At 40.8% G+C, this 18,192-nt stretch overlaps 1 protein-coding gene across 9 annotated transcripts in view; it reads right to left on the bottom strand.

Moving 5' to 3' along the window:
* Positions 1-18,192, bottom strand: part of TBC1D14 (TBC1 domain family member 14) — a 106,854-nt gene that overhangs the window by 22,706 nt on the left and 65,956 nt on the right. For all 9 annotated transcript variants that reach the window (XR_012158733.2, XM_073342584.2, XM_073342582.2 and 6 more), the window contains 6 exons: positions 14,719-14,801; positions 9,358-9,475; positions 6,148-6,254; positions 5,068-5,148; positions 3,530-3,624; positions 1,250-1,321 (listed from right to left, as the gene is read on the bottom strand). Coding sequence is in view for 8 of the 9 variants with exons in the window: in XM_073342584.2 (XP_073198685.1) it covers positions 1,250-1,321; positions 3,530-3,624; positions 5,068-5,148; positions 6,148-6,254; positions 9,358-9,475; positions 14,719-14,801 (556 nt within the window). In the remaining variant the exon portion in view is untranslated. The remainder of the gene's footprint in view (positions 1-1,249; positions 1,322-3,529; positions 3,625-5,067; positions 5,149-6,147; positions 6,255-9,357; positions 9,476-14,718; positions 14,802-18,192) is intronic.

Below are 18,192 nucleotides of genomic sequence, written 5' to 3'. Positions count from 1 at the left end.
TGCACTAACTAGCCTATGTGGATCCTGCTGGCACATGCTACAAGTCCCCAAATGAGCATTCGTGTAGTCCTGTTTCAGACTGTACTATGTTAATGTGCACTAGGGAACTTTTAGTGGACCAGCAGGGTCCACCGCCATTAGGATTTACACCCCAGCTAGCATGGACTAAGGCACCTTGTATTTGAGCGCTATGTTGCCTACTTAACCATCTATTTCCATTCCTTTTAGGGACCTAAGGTTTCTAATCTGTCCAACTGAGATTTCTTATCCTGATTTGCCTGACAATGAAGCCAAAAATGGTCTCTGCTATCCCTTTTCAGAGGTATAAACAGATCTGATGCTGGATCCAGGGACCTGGCCTCCTCAGTGAGGAAAGCTTGGAGCCTCTGCTGCCAATCCAAGTAGGCCTGAATTGTGAAGATGCAGATGTTTAGAACAGTGGGTCTACATACTGTCCTCCACGAACAGAGAACCATGAACTCTATCATATATATCTGCCCTTCTCCCGTTCCTCAGGAACCAAATCAACCAAAAATCACAGAAACAACTACTGAAACATGGTAAATATACTACTGAAACATGGTAAATATACTAACTGACAAAAGAGGAAAAGGAAATTCTGGTTTGGGGTATTACCACCTCCTCCACTCCCACCCTGCCAAAAATAACTGATCCAGAGCCAGACTGAATAACTTTATGTCCACAGCTGGCCATGGAAAAACAACTGAATGAACCAGCTGCGGCCATATAGTCCTTTTATAACCTGCACTCCGACTGTTCAGTGGTATGAGGGAGCTTACGCAGTCCCAATGGGTACTGCTTTGCAGAATGTTCCAGAAGCTTTGCAGTGCTGGGGCACACATCCCAGAAGTGTGAACACAGAGGCCATCTTGGAGAAGAGATACAATTTTAACAAGCTGTCACCTCAATAAGACTGCAGTGAAATACAGTATATGGTTCAGAAGAGTGACTTAACCAGATGGCTTATATTTCAATTTTCATTCAGCACATATGTGCGCCCTAGATTTTGTTAAAGTCTTATCTCTACTTCATTAAAACATTCAAATCTAGCAGTGTAACAGCAAAACATAACAGTGCACATATCCCTTGACACAACATTTTGTATAAAATATACCACAAGGTAACCAAAGATGTACAGCAAAACCAAAAATCCTCACAAAATCATTTTAGAACAGCCTAGCAAGTGAACAGAAACTCTCACATAATTGCACCATATAACTTCACTTACATAGCCAACATCAGGTCTGTAACACGTATAGGCTCCTAAAATACTGTGCAACGTGTCATGGTAAGGACCACCCTATAACGAAAAATAAAAAATGAATCGTACAACTTCTGTAAATATCCACAATGAGAGAGGATCCAAAGCTGTGTAGAGGATTTAGTGTATGACTCAGGCTCAGGCTGTGGGGCTGCTTCATTCCTGTGCTCGCAAGATCCTAGAGCCCAGAAGTCCACATAGCAATGAAACAGCCCTGCAGCCCAAGCCCCGTGAGCCTGAATCAGCTGGCATGGGCCAGCTGTGGGTTTTTCTTTGCTGTGTAGACATACCCTTAGACACATAGGCTAGTAATTTGAATAAAAGATGTGCCCAAATCCCCAGCGGTTCTCAAATTGAGGGTCAGGACCCTAAAGTGGGTCGCTACCCCATTTTAATGGGGTCACCAGGGCTGGCCTTAGACTGGCTGGGACCTGGGGCTAAAGCTGCAATCCGAGCTCCACCACCCTGGACTTGGGCTTCAGCTTCAACCCTTGGTGGGGGGCGGGGGGGGTCAGGTTACAGGCCCCCCTGCCCAGGGTGGTGGGGTTTGGATTTTGTTCTCCCCGCCCGGCGGGGGCTCAGGCTTCATTCCCCCTCTTGGGATCATGTAGTAATATTTGTTGTCAGAAGGAGGTCACAATGTGATGAAGTTTGAGAACCCTGCCCTAGACTTCTTTGAAAAAAATCAGGAACTTTCAACTTTTATGTGGAATGCATCACTGTAATGTGACTAAGGAACACCTCCCCATGCCTATTTATTCCAAACACATTCAGTTTGTCCAACAGGTTAATGACCAAAGTGCAGAAGGACATAAGCATTAGGAACACACTACGGCTTTATGCATTGTTACATATTAGTACCAAGGAAGCTGAACACTAATCAAGTTGGTTTAGCTCTATCTATTAGACTAGCAGTAGGGTTGAGCCATGAAGAAAGGGAGAGCAAGAACAGTCGCAGCATATTAAGGAGGATTCCCATAAAAGCTATGTTAATTTCAAGCCCTGAGAAGTCTTACATGTTGCCATACATTACACTGAGCAGTCTTAGGCTCTGCTGAAATCTTTTATACTTATCATTCAGGAACACCAGACATGAATTTTACCACAAACTACTCATATATATTAATCACTTTAGTACAAACTTGCATGTTGGTATTTAAGACTTCTACACTGAGAACACAAAATAAACCTACAGTAACTCCTCGCTTAACATTGTAGTTATGTTCCTGAAAAATGTGACTTTAAGCGAAACAATGTTAAGCGAATCCCATTTCCCCATAGGAATTCATGTAAATGGGGGAGGGGGAAGGTAGGTTCTAGGGAAAATTTTTTCACCAGACAAAAAAGACTGTGCATGTGCGCACACTCTAAGTTTAAAAAAAACCAATTTAATACTAGTACACAACGATGATTGTGCAGCTTGGTTGAGGTGTTGAAGTCAGAGAGTGGGATATTTCCCAGGGAATGCCCTACTGCTAAATGATGAACTAGCAATCAGCTGAGCCCTCAGGGGTTAACCCATTGCTGTTAATGTAGCCTCACACTCTACAAGGCACCACAAATGGAGGGAGGGGAGACAGCATAGCAGACAGAAACACAGTGTGAGTGAGAGAGAGAGCGCGCGCGAGCTGCACAAGGCCCCTTTAAGTACGTTGACCCCACCCTAAGTTTACTGCCTTTTTAAATAGATCAGCAAGTTGAGACAGAAGCTGCTGCCAGGGAAGCTCCCTCGGTCCTGAACCCTGTTATGTCCCCTCCGCACTACGGAAGATGGGGTAAGCGGGGTGCAGGAGCTGGGGAGGGGGACACCCTGACATTAACGCCGCCCCCCCGCACAGCAAGTAGGAGGCTCCCAGGCAGAGGGCAGGAGCAACACATGGCAGTCAGGGGAGGGACAGCTGAACTGTAGACAATTGATAGCCTGCTGGGCACCTGCTGCACAGGGAACTTAGGGGAACGGGGAGCTGCCTCTGGTTCCAAGCCCCCACCAGCTAGCTCTAATGGGCTGCTCTTCCTGCAAGCAGTGGACAAAGCAGGCGGCTGCCAAACGACATTAGAAGGGAGCACTGCACAACTTTAAAGGAGCCTGTTCCCCAATTGATCAGCAATGTAACAATGAAACGACGTTAACCGGGATGACTTTAAGTGAGGAGTTACTGTATTTCAGTGCAGATTTTTCAAAAATTTGTTTTTACTACTTAAGTGTACACTGAAAAATATTGTGTGATTAAAAATTAAATTGCTTACTTGCTGAAAAATACAGAGATTGGGAAACGTTCTAGAAATATCCAGTTTTATTAATTCCAGACTTGCTTCCCTGTCTGCTGCAGAAAATCCAGCATCTGCAGAAATCAAAATACAATTTTGTGTTTAATACCTTTTAATATACACACACAGGCTTGAAGCCATCCCATAGTGCAGGTTATTCCTGAATAAGTCTGAATGCAGTGATATCAGAGAGAAGAAGGCACTACTGCCAAGTCAGGGGGCATACACAAACCCGTGTACCATACCCTAGGATGCCGAGGGCCTGCAGAGCAAGTAACCGCTCTGAAAAAGATTGGTTTTGCATAAGGGTAACTGAAATATAGAGACTGACAGCTTCTGCCCTACACCTCTAACTTCTAGCTAAAGGTTTTTTGGAAGGCACCTATGTAAATTTTCTGCAAAAGACATAACTAAAGTGATCCCATGTCTCATACACCGAGTAAATTTGGTATTTTGCACATTTAATTTGGCATTGCATTTACATTTACAGATGATGCAGAATTGTAACATTTCCCCAGCAACTTCTTAAATGAATTTTAATCAAAGAAAACATGCACCTACAACATGAACTTTTCCCCCCACAGTGTCCAAACATTCCTATCTATTCATGTTTTGTCTGTCCTGCTAAGTATCATCAACTCTACCTGCTTGGGTTTTTGAAGAGAAGGCAACGTACAAGTTGCTGCTACCTAGCACTTACTCTAACCACATGTTGATATAAACTCTGGACAATGAATAGTCAAAGAAGCTAAAAAACCCCAACTATATTAGATACCATCCCTATAGCCTAAATAAGATGTTTTAGTAGAACAGGACTTCCTTGGGAAATGCCCTTGTATAATGCATTCATGGTTCTGCTCATCATCACTCAGAGAGGTGGTCGTCCTCGCAGATTAAAGTATCTTATTTCAAGCACCCAGATTTTTTTTTCTCATCTCTTCTCTCCACACCCAACCAACTGGAAAAATCTCAACAAGCTGAGTCTGTAACAATAGGCTTGCAGCTCTCTCATGGGAACTCAATGTTACACTGAGCTATTAAGAAAGCAATTTGCTACTACTAAAGTTTCAAAGAATTTAGATCTCCTGAACTAGAGGAAGAGAAAGCAACACATCTTAAGGTATTACAACACAAACAGCAAGCTTAAAATATTTATATAAACCATTCATCCAAAAATCTTTAAGCTATTGGTAAAGGAAAGTTTTGCAAAAAACAGTTTTTAAAAATTATATACAACTGAATTTAAAGATACGTTGAAGAGGAAAATAATGCAGTAAACTACCGCATGCAAGAGATTAACACTTCATTTTTTACCTTCCTGCAGAAGTGTTTTTAATACCCCTTTACCAACCACATATCCCACACCTACTGTGATAATATTTCTTCCAGCTTTTTTAAACTATATTATTTTAGTTTAACATTTAGGAATGATTTTAAAACCACCACCTCTTCATTTTGTAATGAAGAGGAAGTTATCACACAATACGGAATAATATTTTGCCAAATAAAACATATACCTTCACATTCTCCTTCAGAGACTCCTATGCTAAGTGATCGCCACCTCTCTTTGGCACGAGCCAAGCAAATATCATAGAGTTCTGAAAAACAAGTACTTTTTAAAATCCATCTTCAATTACTGATTACGTCAGCATGCTAACAACCCCTGCCCCCCATAACAAACAAACAAAGTAAGTATCCGTAAAGTAAAAAACTAATTGAATTTTAGGTAAGCTAGGGTGCTGGAAGATTTGTTTCATCAGGATATAATTTAGATGCAGTGAGCAGAAGTAACTGTCTGGGTGGAACAGATTATATAAATATTTCTTAGCATCTGTTTGGGTAACAGACCTCTGGCACTCAAAATTCCACCCAGAACTGTGACAACTAGCACACACATTCTTCCAGTTCCATCCTATAGCAATTTCTGAGGTACACTGAACAGCCACAGAAAAAGCATATGCAGTAGAAGGAAACCACAAGAGTATCGGCAAATCCACAGCATTTCCCTTTTGTTGTCATTTTGGAATGGTTAAAAATAAAAGGACTGAAAGAATAACATAGTACAAAATCAAGGAAACAGACTAATGTATTACTGAGATCATCATTCATGAACATGTGGGAAGGAGGACTAATTCCACAGCAGGTTTTGTTCCAAGTTAGTCTCTCCTTCACTCACAGACCAAGTGTCTCACTTCAGAATAAAACCAGTATGTGCACACCCACAGGCACTACATAATTAACAGTAATCATATGAAATATCTTATTTTTTATTGACTCTGAAATGGGGTTGTTAACTCTGAACATCTTTACTTATCAAAGCAATGCGCAGCAATATTCCAGAACTATGACTCAGACTGAGCAGTGGAAAAAAAATCCCTAGAACACCCCCAAAATTAAACACCCCATACGGAATAAGACGACCATACGCAGCGTGGAGCAAAAACACATGGTATCCTTAAACGAAAGCAAAGTACAACAGATTATGACTTCATCATTCCCCCAAATTCTAACACATTCTAACTAAATGGAAGTCTCTCTGCTAAAGCATGATTTATCTGAGTGTCTCAATATGCAGACAGAATACATGTCAATCTCACCATGGGTGATATTTAACTCATTGCTGATTGCCAAGCTCCAGACTTTGCCTCTCACGCTTGGAGGAATACCTTGCCACCACAATTCTCGAACTTTACGGGAGCAGCACCTGTTTAAAATAAAATGTGTTCTACTGAACTATAGGTAGTAGAAGGTGTTGTTACTGCATTGGAGGATTCAGGCCCAGGTGTATGTCAGCTTGCTATGGGCTGCCTGAGAAATCAAACAGGGATTGTGCAGCACTCATTCATGCTTTTGTACTATCTAGACTTCGAACTTTGTTTTAACATTACCTTCTTCCTCAAACTGAAGGCTTTCGACTGGAACCCTGCAACCAAGACTGCTAGAAATCTGCCACTCTGTATGGGCCAACGTGAGAGAGACAGAGAGAGAAAGTGCGCAAGCAGGGAGAGTGGAGGGAGGATTAGGAGAAGGGAAAGAAAAAAAAACTTTCCATTGCATGAACTAGAGACTGGACAAACCCAGGTCTGCAGTATAAAATATATTTCCATTCCAGTGATAAAAGATTATCTTCTCCCCCATTCAAAACCCTGCCCATGAGATGAAAATTTTCCAACCGTTAAGCTGTGTGTACTCTCTGGGAGCAGAAAGCACGGTACATGGCTGCAGCACGTGAAGTAGCAAATTTGGAGATGGAGACAGCAAGAGTCAAAAACATTTCAGTGAAACAGTTCTAAACCATATTAAATTGATGGCCAATAATTCTAAGGCTGCTGTGAGGAAGATTGTGAAAGCATTTGAACACCAGTGGTAAGTGTGTTTAAGGGGAAGGCAAAGCCATGAAAACATATCCACCTACCATACTGCTGTATTAACCACTGAATCAAGTGGATTTATTTTGACCACAATATTCTATTTTTCACATTTCTAAGGATCAGTAAATCGACAAGAAAGGCACTAACCGAAAGTCTGTGTTATGCTTTTGTATAAACTAGAAATGGTAAGCTTTCAAGGCCCTTGTTTGTGGGATTGACTACTTTCTTTTACAAATGTCAGTCGAAAAGAGTTTTAGGGACAACTAATAAAGTAAAATTAGGACTCTTTCAACTATTAAAATAGAGATTTAAATTTTTAATTGGTTTTTAATTTCTTCTTTCTGTTCTCTAGAAATTCCTTCATCAAGTACCCGACACATTCCAATACACAGCTGGCCAGGATGTTTTTAATCTTTTATTTGCTTTTTAATCTTTTATTTATATCACATTTGATCATTATGGTATGATCATGCAAAGTTGACTTGTGGGGGAATTCTGCACCACTGTGCACATGCAGAATTCATGTCCCTAGCAGACTTTTTTTTCCTCTGCAGAAAATACATTTTGCTGGAGAGGTGCTACAGTTACGCATTTTGCCCACCAAAGGCTACAGTGACACCAGAGCAGCCAGCTCACTGGCAATAGCAGCTGGCAGCTTTTCTCACAGCACCCTGCCCACTGGGCCAGGTTAGGAGGCATGGGGGGAGGAGAGGTGGGAGAAAGACAGAATGGGGCACATGGGCTTGCTATGGGTGGTCACAGAGACCACGATTCAGAAAGGCTAGTGGAGGGGACAGACTGGGCTGGGGATGAATGGGAATGGGGTGCAGGGCAACATGGAGTCAGGGAAAGATGTGCCTGACTGATTGGGAGAGGCTAGGGGGTCAGGCAGGCTCTGCATGGGGAAGGTTCCCCAACTCACTAACAATCCCTCCATTCCCCTTCCTCCCGTGCCTTCTCCCCCCCCAACCCTGTTCCATACTTCTCCCACCCACACCCAGCAACCCTCTAAGTTGACATGCAGGCGCTTTCCCCAGAAACTACTTCCTTCTCCCTCAGCTCCTCCATTACCCCTGACTTCCCAAGCCTTTGCACTGTTTAAGGGATGTGGGAAATAAGTTTCTGTATTGTCGTTCAAATGAATTATTATTCAAAATTCTGTATTAATATGCCTAATAAGGAATCTATTTGTCAAAAAAACATGTCCTGAATCTTTTTTGTCCTCTGTATTGTTACAGACATACTCACTGACAGGCATTTTGAAATAAATTACCAAATAATTGAAACTGGCATAATTATATTGTGTTATTTTGACAAATAAAATATGCAGAATTTTGTAGAATTTTAAAACATTGTGTATAGAATTTTTAATTTTTTTGCCACAGAATTCCCCCAGGAGTAAAAGTTCCATTCAGGAATCACTGTCTAAGTCAAATAAGCAGAAATGAAACAAATAAAACCCTTAAAAAACGTGAACAGCCGAATGTTACAGTAGGCAACACACTGATGTTTTTAGGCATGCTAACTGCCTGCACTATGTCTTTTAAAAAGTGTTAGCTGTGAAAAGAGGGGTTTGGGTTTTTTTTTTGTTTTGTTTTTTTTAAACTATGGTTTTCCCTATTTCTTTTTTTCCAACCACTTGGTTTGGCATACATGGTGTATCCCAATGTAAATTAAGAGGATTAGTAATGTCATACCTGTGCTTAAATCTACAGACACATCTGGGAGTACATAAATCAAAAGCCCAAGCAGTCATGGAGAATCAAGTCCTGACAAATAGATGGCTGTAAGTGTTATTTTTTCTAGTAGCTTTCTAACAGAGGTCCCAGACACCAACCACTCCCTGATCTTAGATTATTTTTGAACATCATTGCTGTATACCACATGCTGAAAAGGTTATTAGAAATGGACACAAATTAAACTCCCACACCAAGAACTAAAGCAAGATTCAGAAACTCACTACTTTTCATTAACAGCAGTTACAGAGAAGTGGCCATTGTGATGAAGCACATCTCTGAAACATGGGTTTTATTCCACGTGCAAGGGAGACCATAAATTAACATGCTCAAACCAGTTTAAATTATATGGCTGTATAGTCAAGGACTCCTTGTTGTTTTTGTAGTCAGGAAACAGAGGGCTACATGGCTCTATGTAATAACTATGTGTATAATATACTATGTTCAGTCTGATTGTCTAATTTCTGAGACTCTATTAAAGGTAATAAGGAAACGGAATTAACAAAATTCCATCATCTTTGGCAGAACCACCTGAATGTCTTCCTTAAACACGCCAATTCCTTTTGCAAGTCACCTTTGACTGATATACACACTAGCTTCTGGAACCTCTAAAAATAAAGTAATCTTGACTAATCCTTTACTATATATCAGGATATAGAAAGTTACCATTAAGCACAATGTAAAACATACTGTGTCTTACATAGTTTCCCAGTTGGGCAAGATTTCATTGTTCCAAATTAAAACTGCATTGCCAATGCTTTCTTCCAGTCTACATCGTTCTTCCAGTAGTTTCTTTCTCCTCTGGGCTTCTTTAAGCTCTGAAAAAAGAAAGTCAATAAAGATAATACAAAAGGTAAGAGACATTAAGGGCTTCACAGCCATAAAAATTCAACTTATTATATGCCTGAAATCACATTCACCTGCTCAAGCAATGCTAAAGAACATCCTAGACACACTACAATTTTCTATATGCCATCAGTAATCAGCAATGTCAAATGTGAACACAGTTCACAACTGAACTACACACAAGGATGATCTTGGATGGACTAGATGAAACACGAGAGAATTTATGGGATATGGAGTCTTTCACTCTCAGTGACCAGTTCAAATCTAACCAAGTTGGGTAGCAACTGAAAGCTATCATCTGGTAGCCTCTGTGGATCAAACTGATGAACTCAATCTAGTTCCTGGTAGATGGGTATCCAGATCACTCACACACACACACACACACACACACACAGAGAGAGAAACCCACCTTTCCTAGCAATCTCAGAGGCAAGGACTGTACAGGTAAGAATATTTGATTACTCTCTCATTCCTACAGGTGGTCCTCCAAGAATACAATTTAGGCCTATTGCTAGGGGAGCACACAAATCTTTCCATTGCTGCATCCTATCCTAAACTTATTCCATGGTTAACTAGAAACTGTCAGTCTGTAAGACTGCCACTCTAGCATCTTTGAGGAGCACTAAAATTTACTTCACTTACAAAAATTAAGACCTAGTGCTCTTGTTCATGTAACACTTTCCACATACTGTAATACACATTTTTCCAGATGCATCCTGATCCTTCATTTTTTATGCACACAAAACTATTATTGGATTGAAACTTTTAATAGACTAAAGTGCTTGGGGAACAGGCTCCATCTTTCCTTTATATAAAGGTAACAAAAGGACACGATTGCTACATGGGAAACAATTGGGAGTTGTCCTTTGTGAAACTGATACACAACCTTGAGTAGTTCAAAGGTTTTTTTGTTTGGTTAAGTACAGTGGGAGCTCTGCCTGAGTAGGAACCTCAGGACGGTATCTACTGTCTTGCAATGTTTATTTTGCAATAATTATTTTGTGAGCCTATCTATACTCATATTATACTTTCCTATTAAACAGGAAAATAGTAAGTTTTTATCTTCCCCCAATATCATTGTTTTCTTACTAGGGCTGTCCAGCGATGATAAAAAAATTAATCTTGATTAATTGCGCAATAAAAAAATTAATCTTAATTGTGCTGTTAAATAATAGAAAACCATTTAAATATTTTTGGGTGTTTCTACATTTTCAGATATTGATTTTAATACAAAGTTTACAGTGCTCAGATTACATTTTTTATTTCAAATATTGGCATTGTAAAAAACAATAGTATTTTTCAGTTCACCTAATACAAGTACTATAGTGCAATCTCTATCATGAAAGTTGATCTTACAAATGTAGAATGATGTACCAAAAAAACCTGCATTCAATAACAAAACGTTAAACTTTAGAGCCTAGAAAGTCCACTCAGTCCTACTTCTTGTACAGCCAATTGCTCAGACAAACAAGTTTGTTTACATTTGCAGGAGATAATCCTGCCCACTTCTTGTTTACAATTTCAGCCCAGTGTGGGAACGGGCGTTCGCATAGCACTGTTATAGCTGGCGTCGCAAGATATTTACTTGCCAGATGCACTAAAGATTCATATGTCCCTTCATGCTTCAACCACCATTCCAGAGGACATGCGTCCATGCTGATGACTGGTTCTGCTAGAGAATGATCCAAAGCAGTGTGGACCGATGTATATTCATTTTCGATATCTGAGTCAGATACCAACAGCAGAAGGTTGATTTTCCCTTTTGGTGGTTCTGTAGTTTCTACATCGGAGTGCTACTCTTTTAAGACTTCTGAAAGCATGCTCCACACTTCGTCCCTCTCAGATTTTGGAAGGCACTTCAGATACTTAAATACTGGGTCGAGTACTATAGCTATCTTTAGAAATTTCACATTGGTACATTCTTCACATTTTGTCAAATCTGCAATGAAAGTTGTCTTAAAACGAACAATATGTGCTGGGTCATCATCCGAGACTGCTATAACATGAAATATATGGCAGAATTTGGGTAAGACAGCAGGAAACATTCAATTCTCCCCAAATGAGTTTAGTCATAAATTTAACGAATGCATTTTTTTTTTTTTTTTAAATAAGCGTAGTCAGGATGGAAGCATGTCCTCTGGAATGGTGGCAGAAGCATGAAGAGGCATACAAATGTTTCGCAGATCTGGCATATAAATACCTTGCAATGTCAGCTGCAAAAGTGCCATGCGAACACCTGTTCTCACTTTCAGGTGACACTGTAAATAAGAATTGCACAGCATTATCTCCCGTAAATGTAAACAAACATTTTTCTTAGTGATTGGCTGAACAAGAAGTAGGATTGAGTGGACTTGCAGGCTCAAAGTTTTATATGGTTTTGTTTTTGAATGCAGTTATTGTATCAAAAAACAAACAAAAAAATCTACATTTGTACATTGCACTTCCATGATAGAGATTTCACTGCAGTACTTGTATGAGGTGAATTGAAAAATACTATTTCTTTTATCATTTTTACAATGAAAATATTTGTAATAAAATATAAAGTGAGCACTGCACACTTGGTATTCTGTGTTGTAATTGAAATATATTTGAAAATGTAGAAAAACATCCAAAAATATTTAATACATGTCAATTGGTATTCTATTGTTCAACAGTGCGATTAAAACTGCAATTAATTGCGAATAAATTTTTTTTAGTTAATCGCATGAGTTAACTGCAATTAATTGACAGCCCTATTTCTTACACATTGTACTATTTCAGGTCTCACAGAACAGATGTGATTAATGAATAGTAAGTCACTTTAAAGAACAACGTATTACTCCTGAAGGAATTCTGCACCACTGTACACATGCAGAATTGATGACTCCCCATAGATACCCTTCTGCCCCACAGAAAACGTTGTGCCAGGAAGGTGCTGTAGTTACATGTTTCATCCACTAAGGGCTGCTGTGATGCCAGAAGAGAGGGCAGCCAGTTCAGCCAACCACAGAGAGGGAGGAGGAGAGGCTGCATTCCTCACAGCACCTTACTCGCAGGGCCAAATGAGGAGGCACAGAATATGGGGGGCGATGGACAGAATGGGTCAGACTGGGGTGGAGGCACAGGAGGTAGTGGGGTGACCGCACTGAGTCAGGGGCTGAATGGGAGTGGGTGCGTAGGGCCCCCAGGGGTGGGGGAGTGCAAGGACACATGTGGACAGCGATGGCTGAGTTGGGGTGCAGGGCCACACGGGGACAGGACAGATGTGCCTGACTGAATGGGGGAGACTAGGGGTCAGCCAGGGTCTACATGGGAGAGGCTCCGCAACACTCCCTCCCCCGCCGTTAAAAAAACCTGTTCCACACTTCTCCCACCCACACCTGACAACCCTCCAAGTTTACACCCAGGCTCTTTCCCAGAAACTACTTCCTTCTCCCTCAGGTCCTCCATTACCCCTGACCCCCCAAGCCTTTGCACTGCTTCTAAGGGATGTGAGAAATAAGTTTCTGCATTGTCGTTTAAATGGATTATTCAATGTTGTGTATGAACATATCTATTAAGGAATCTGTGTGTCAAAAAATATTTTTGAATCTTTTTTTGTCATCTGTATTGTTACAGACATACTTGCTGACAGGTATTTTGAAATAAAATTACCAAAATAATTGAAACTGGCATGATTATATTGTGTTTGACAAATAAAATATGCAGAATTTTGTAGAATTTTAAAATATTGTGTGCAGAATTTTTAATATTTGGTAAAGAACCCCCCCCCCCCGAAGTAATATATTACCAGGGCTGCAGAGAAGAAATGGAGTTGGAATAGCTGTATAGAGAAATGAAGGTGAGCCTCAATCTTTAGCTGGAGATGAACATGCATTTCTTTAGCCCTATACACAGTGTAGGAGTGCTTGTCCAATAAGCATAACCTGGATGGCGTACTTGTGCTCAAGGGGCAAGAACTGCCTACAGTACAAGCAGAGAAAGGAGAGAGGAAGCACTCCCTGGGATTGGTGCCTGTGAAATGGATATAGTGATATGGTGCTGCATGATCGGCACTGACACGAAAGGGAAGATTACATTTACTGCTTGGCAAAAGACACTCAAAACCCCTACAGTAAACACTTTCAGTAGAGGATTCAGAGCAGGCACCAATCCGATCCTTGGTTCGCATCACTACATGGGGTCCTAGGCATGCTGTCCAGCAGGCTGGACATTATCTCCAAGGACTTGGACATGAACAAATACTCAGAAGACCCAGTCTCAGGCTACCCCTTGTTACCATACTCTGTCTGCCCATCACCATTTCCCAGTGCAGGGAAGCAGTCAGACCTGGAGTCTGCATGGCAGGGTGAATCTACTATTCGCAGTGCCAGGTCCACCTGGAGTTCACAGCACAGCTAGGGAGAGGCTGAGGTATTTCCACTACCAAATAACTGCAGATAAGGAAAACCACTAGCAGAGCCTGGGGCACATATACCTATGTCAGTGAAGAGGACAGAGATTGCAATACAAACTCAAAAAAGTGCAGTGTTTTTGTAAAGATTCCCCTCAGAGTATTTAAGCCATGGGATGTTTTTTCTGACATGTACTGACAAAGAACCCTGTGCTCATCCAATAAGATCCCATTTAAAATATCCCACCTGAGGGATGCATTTCAATAGAGTTCAGTATTAGAAAGCAATTAAATACTTTGGCCAATGATTTTTCAGTGGGTTTGTGGAATCATGGATTAGTAACGGTCACACAACTTTAGCTCTTCTCTGGAGGATTTTAGCTTCTTTTTTGAGAAACAGACCATCTGGGGAAAGGTGTCTGGATTCCTCTAGACTGAGGGGCTGCAAAAGCACCACAACTGGCTGGTGGATAATTCCCCCAGCTCAGCAGAGGCTATAAACAGTGACCCCTGCAGCCACTGGCCTAATGGTAATCTCCACCACCATTTGGAGATGCTGTACTGTGGAACAGGCCACTGGCAGCGCAGTTAAGGCCGCTGTAAATTAGAGCAGCTTATAGGCTACTTTAATTTATGTCATGTGCTCACCAGCCCACAAACAGACCCAGAACCTGAGAAGCGTAAAGATGATTTAAAACCACCTTTGCCCATTTTCCTGGATTGGGCTTTCTATAAGGGGCAGCACTGAATCTGTTCATCATATTAAAGGGCACCTATTGAGGCAAGTATATTTTTAGGTTTAACATCCCGTTACACTTCCTGATGTAAGAGTAAATCCATCACCTCTTTTTTTTGCTTGCACCACCATTTCTTCGTACTGTTGTCTATGTTTCTGTGCTTCTTCTGCTGGTTTTGCAGGGAGGTTCCTTGATTAAAAATGTAATATTTTAGTTTAGCATGCACAACTTTAAAATCTCTGGGCAAAGTAAGGAGGAAGCATAACACTGCTACTTGTCAGTTTTTGGGGGAGATTTTTCCACAAATGACAACAAAAAGATAAGGAAACAACACTGACAGCATATAATCATTCTTCTACACAGAAAAAATGCTGAGTAATTTCCTTTTGTTTTGTAATTTGAGCACTTGTTTCAATGAACACACTGAATAATTTTCGTAAGCCAACAGAATATACTGATGCTTATCCGGTTTACATGTTTAAGGCTGCTATACTGAATCAGAGTATTTTCTATAGCTACTTGTCAAGGATGCAAAATTTTCATTCTACCCACCTTATTCCTTCCTGTCACACCCTCAGTACACAGACTCGACCCACACCCCGTTCTTTACCTGTGCAGTCACATTTCCCAATTCCAGCTCTCTCCCTCTGCTCTCAGAGATCTTCCTCCCTATTTCAAAACTCTGTCCCTAACTCCTGTCCTCACTCCTCCAGTCGCAAGGGTCCTCTGTTCCACACCACTTGGCTAATCACTGAACCCTAGGCCAACAATTTAGTGTTCGTCTAAATACTAAAAGCCTGGATTATATTCTCACCACACAAGCACGTTGTCATACAAAGATCTTTATTAACTTAAGAGTTAATGCTGCTGAAGTAATTAACAACCATTATACAAAATATACAACTACAGCATTATCTAAGTATTAAGGAAGTGACTAATACATTTGTATGTATTTATTATCCTTTACAGTTTATACATTTAGTTAACACTGACATGTGACAGTATTACCTCACTCATCTTCTCTCTAATTCACCTTACACATTCCTTTAACAACTCTTACACAGAAGACAGCTATCTACTCTCAACATACACAACATAGATATGTTTGAACATCTAAGTCATTAATTCCATAATTATTATATTTGTGATGTATAAACTAAAAGCATTCATGAGTATGTGTCTTGTGGCTAAGAATTAAGGTTGTTATAGGAATGGGTAAGATGAGTTTTCATGCAACCATGTATCATTAAGCACATATATGAAACTACAAAGGTAACAGGTTATTCTACATAAGTCACTTTCTGTCTTCTTAATGCCTTGGTTTCTTACAGGTGATGCTGTAGCTCTGTAAGTTGCATAATGGTTGAAAGTGAAAACAGGGAAGATAAGGAGTACACAGGGTTCAGTGAATCACCAAATAATCCCATTTAAATTTTTTGGGTGAGGATCTTCTCACTTAACCTATGCCTCAGGTATTAGCCATACAACTTGTGCCATGATTAAGGGTTGTGCCTTCTGAGGGTGTTAAAAGTAGAGGGATCCAAAGAAAACATTAACAGCTAGTTTACATTTTTTAAGAGTTTCTCTTCAACTTCCTCACTCCCTGAAGTAGGCCTTTGAAAGGGGAATACAGATGACCCCCAGGCTGTGCTCTTTGAGGAAGAGGAAGCAAGGACGTATGGTGTTCTGTCAGGGAAAACACCAGCAACACAACAGAATGTCTAGGTGACTGCCAGAACTGGAATATAAATTATTTTGCTTTTTGCCAAAAGCACCTGTAAGGCCTTTGTAGGAACTTAGCATAACTAAGGCAAAGTTAGGAGAAAGGGGGGCAGCAATCACAAGGAGTGAACCTAACTCTATGCCCTTCCTGATACGCTGGGGTAAGCATCTGAAAAACAGAAAGTCTCTCTATATTTGACTTCTGGTTTGTGTGTGTCGGGACTCATGAACTGCAGACTCTGCAAAAAACACATCTGTATAACTAACAGCTTTAAAATGCTTGCTTAATTGTTTTGCTTTGATAGACATGTTGATGTAATTGTAGCAGTTACTAACACAAAGGGGGTAGACAGGTCTGAGGAATTTGGATTTGACTATCTGAATATGGCCTGGAATCCCCAGTGACAGGCAGACAGCTGACCACTTGAACCTTGTCATTTGACCATTTGAGACCCCTCCAGACCATAGGTAACTATTGTTTCGGGGTGCTCTATAACTTATTGTATTTGTATGTGCTTGAGACTAAATGAAGCAGAAGCTTTGAGTGAAGGCATTCCTGTGAGAGTGCAGGAGACCAATAAGTAAAGGCTTTAAGTGAAAGCACTTGACTTGGTGTGATTTATGCCAATCATCTAGCAGATAGAGGTGCTGGGACTCCATTGATTTATTTCTTAACACCGCCTTGCAGAGAGAGAGTAAAATTATCAAGAGTTCTGGGTTTAGGGAACCCCAGGTAACAGTACCATAATGAGGAGGATCGCTGAACCAAAGGAGATGTCCACAGACACAGCTTGGACCAGAGCATAATTCCTGGTGAAGGTGCATATCGATCCCCAAGTACCTGTTCTGTATATTTCCGACACAGTGATTCCCTGTAAGGAGGCTGCTGAAGCCACTGGGGCTCTCATAGAATGGGCCCTGACAATTTGAGGGGAAGGGGCTTTCATATGATCATAGCAAAGGACTATGCAGGAGAAAATCCTTTCAAGGAGTCTTTGGGGGAAAAAATACTTTCCCCTTCATTTTTTCAGCAATAGCCACAAACACCCTTGGGGACTTCTGAAAAGGTGCTGTTCTGTGCAGGTAGAAGGCTGGAGCCCTACTGCAGTACCATGGGTACTGTGTTATATAATTGATTATGTTTTGGCTATATATATTGTATATTTCATAGTAAGAATTAAGGTATTAGAATAAATGAATAGGATAGTGGATACTAGTATTAGCCATTTTCTTTTCATGCCTTGTAAGTAACAAACAGGATTTTGTCTGGGTCTATGTTAATTAGATTAGAGGAATTTCGGAGGCCCAGGCCCCAATATGGGAAAGGATAGTTATAAGATTTACTAAGGTCTAATTTATGATGCCTTTCTTGTTCAATATAAAACACTGCTATTTGTTACCTTTTGAAGGTCTCTGCAAAGAACTGTTTGTGTGAATGAGGAATGTATGCATCAGGGAAAGATAAGGTGTGAAGGCCATTTCTGAAGCCAGATGGCCAAGGGAGGAGGAGTGAAGAGACTGAAGATGTTAGAGAACCATCAACATGCATCCACGGTTGAGGAAGGGCAGATTGATGACCCTGAGGTGAAGGCTGGCAAATTTAATACACAAGATAATTGATTAAATCAAAACCAGACAGGATGACCCTCCCGGAGGTGTTTTGGGCCATCAAAAGATAACACCCACTGAGGAGTAACCGGTCATAAACTGATACAGCAAAATCCATAGGCTTCAATGGAGAAAAAGGACTATAAAAACAGGGTGTTTTGCCATGGGGCTTTGGGTTCGTCTTGCCAACAACTCCAGAAGCATCGGATAGCAAACGACAGAGCCCGGCTCTCCTCTGCAACCAATCTGG

This window comes from Lepidochelys kempii, chromosome 4, assembly GCF_965140285.1.
Source record: "Lepidochelys kempii isolate rLepKem1 chromosome 4, rLepKem1.hap1, whole genome shotgun sequence".
NCBI lineage: Eukaryota > Metazoa > Chordata > Testudines > Cheloniidae > Lepidochelys > Lepidochelys kempii.
This window is presented reverse-complemented; position numbering and strand designations above follow the sequence as displayed.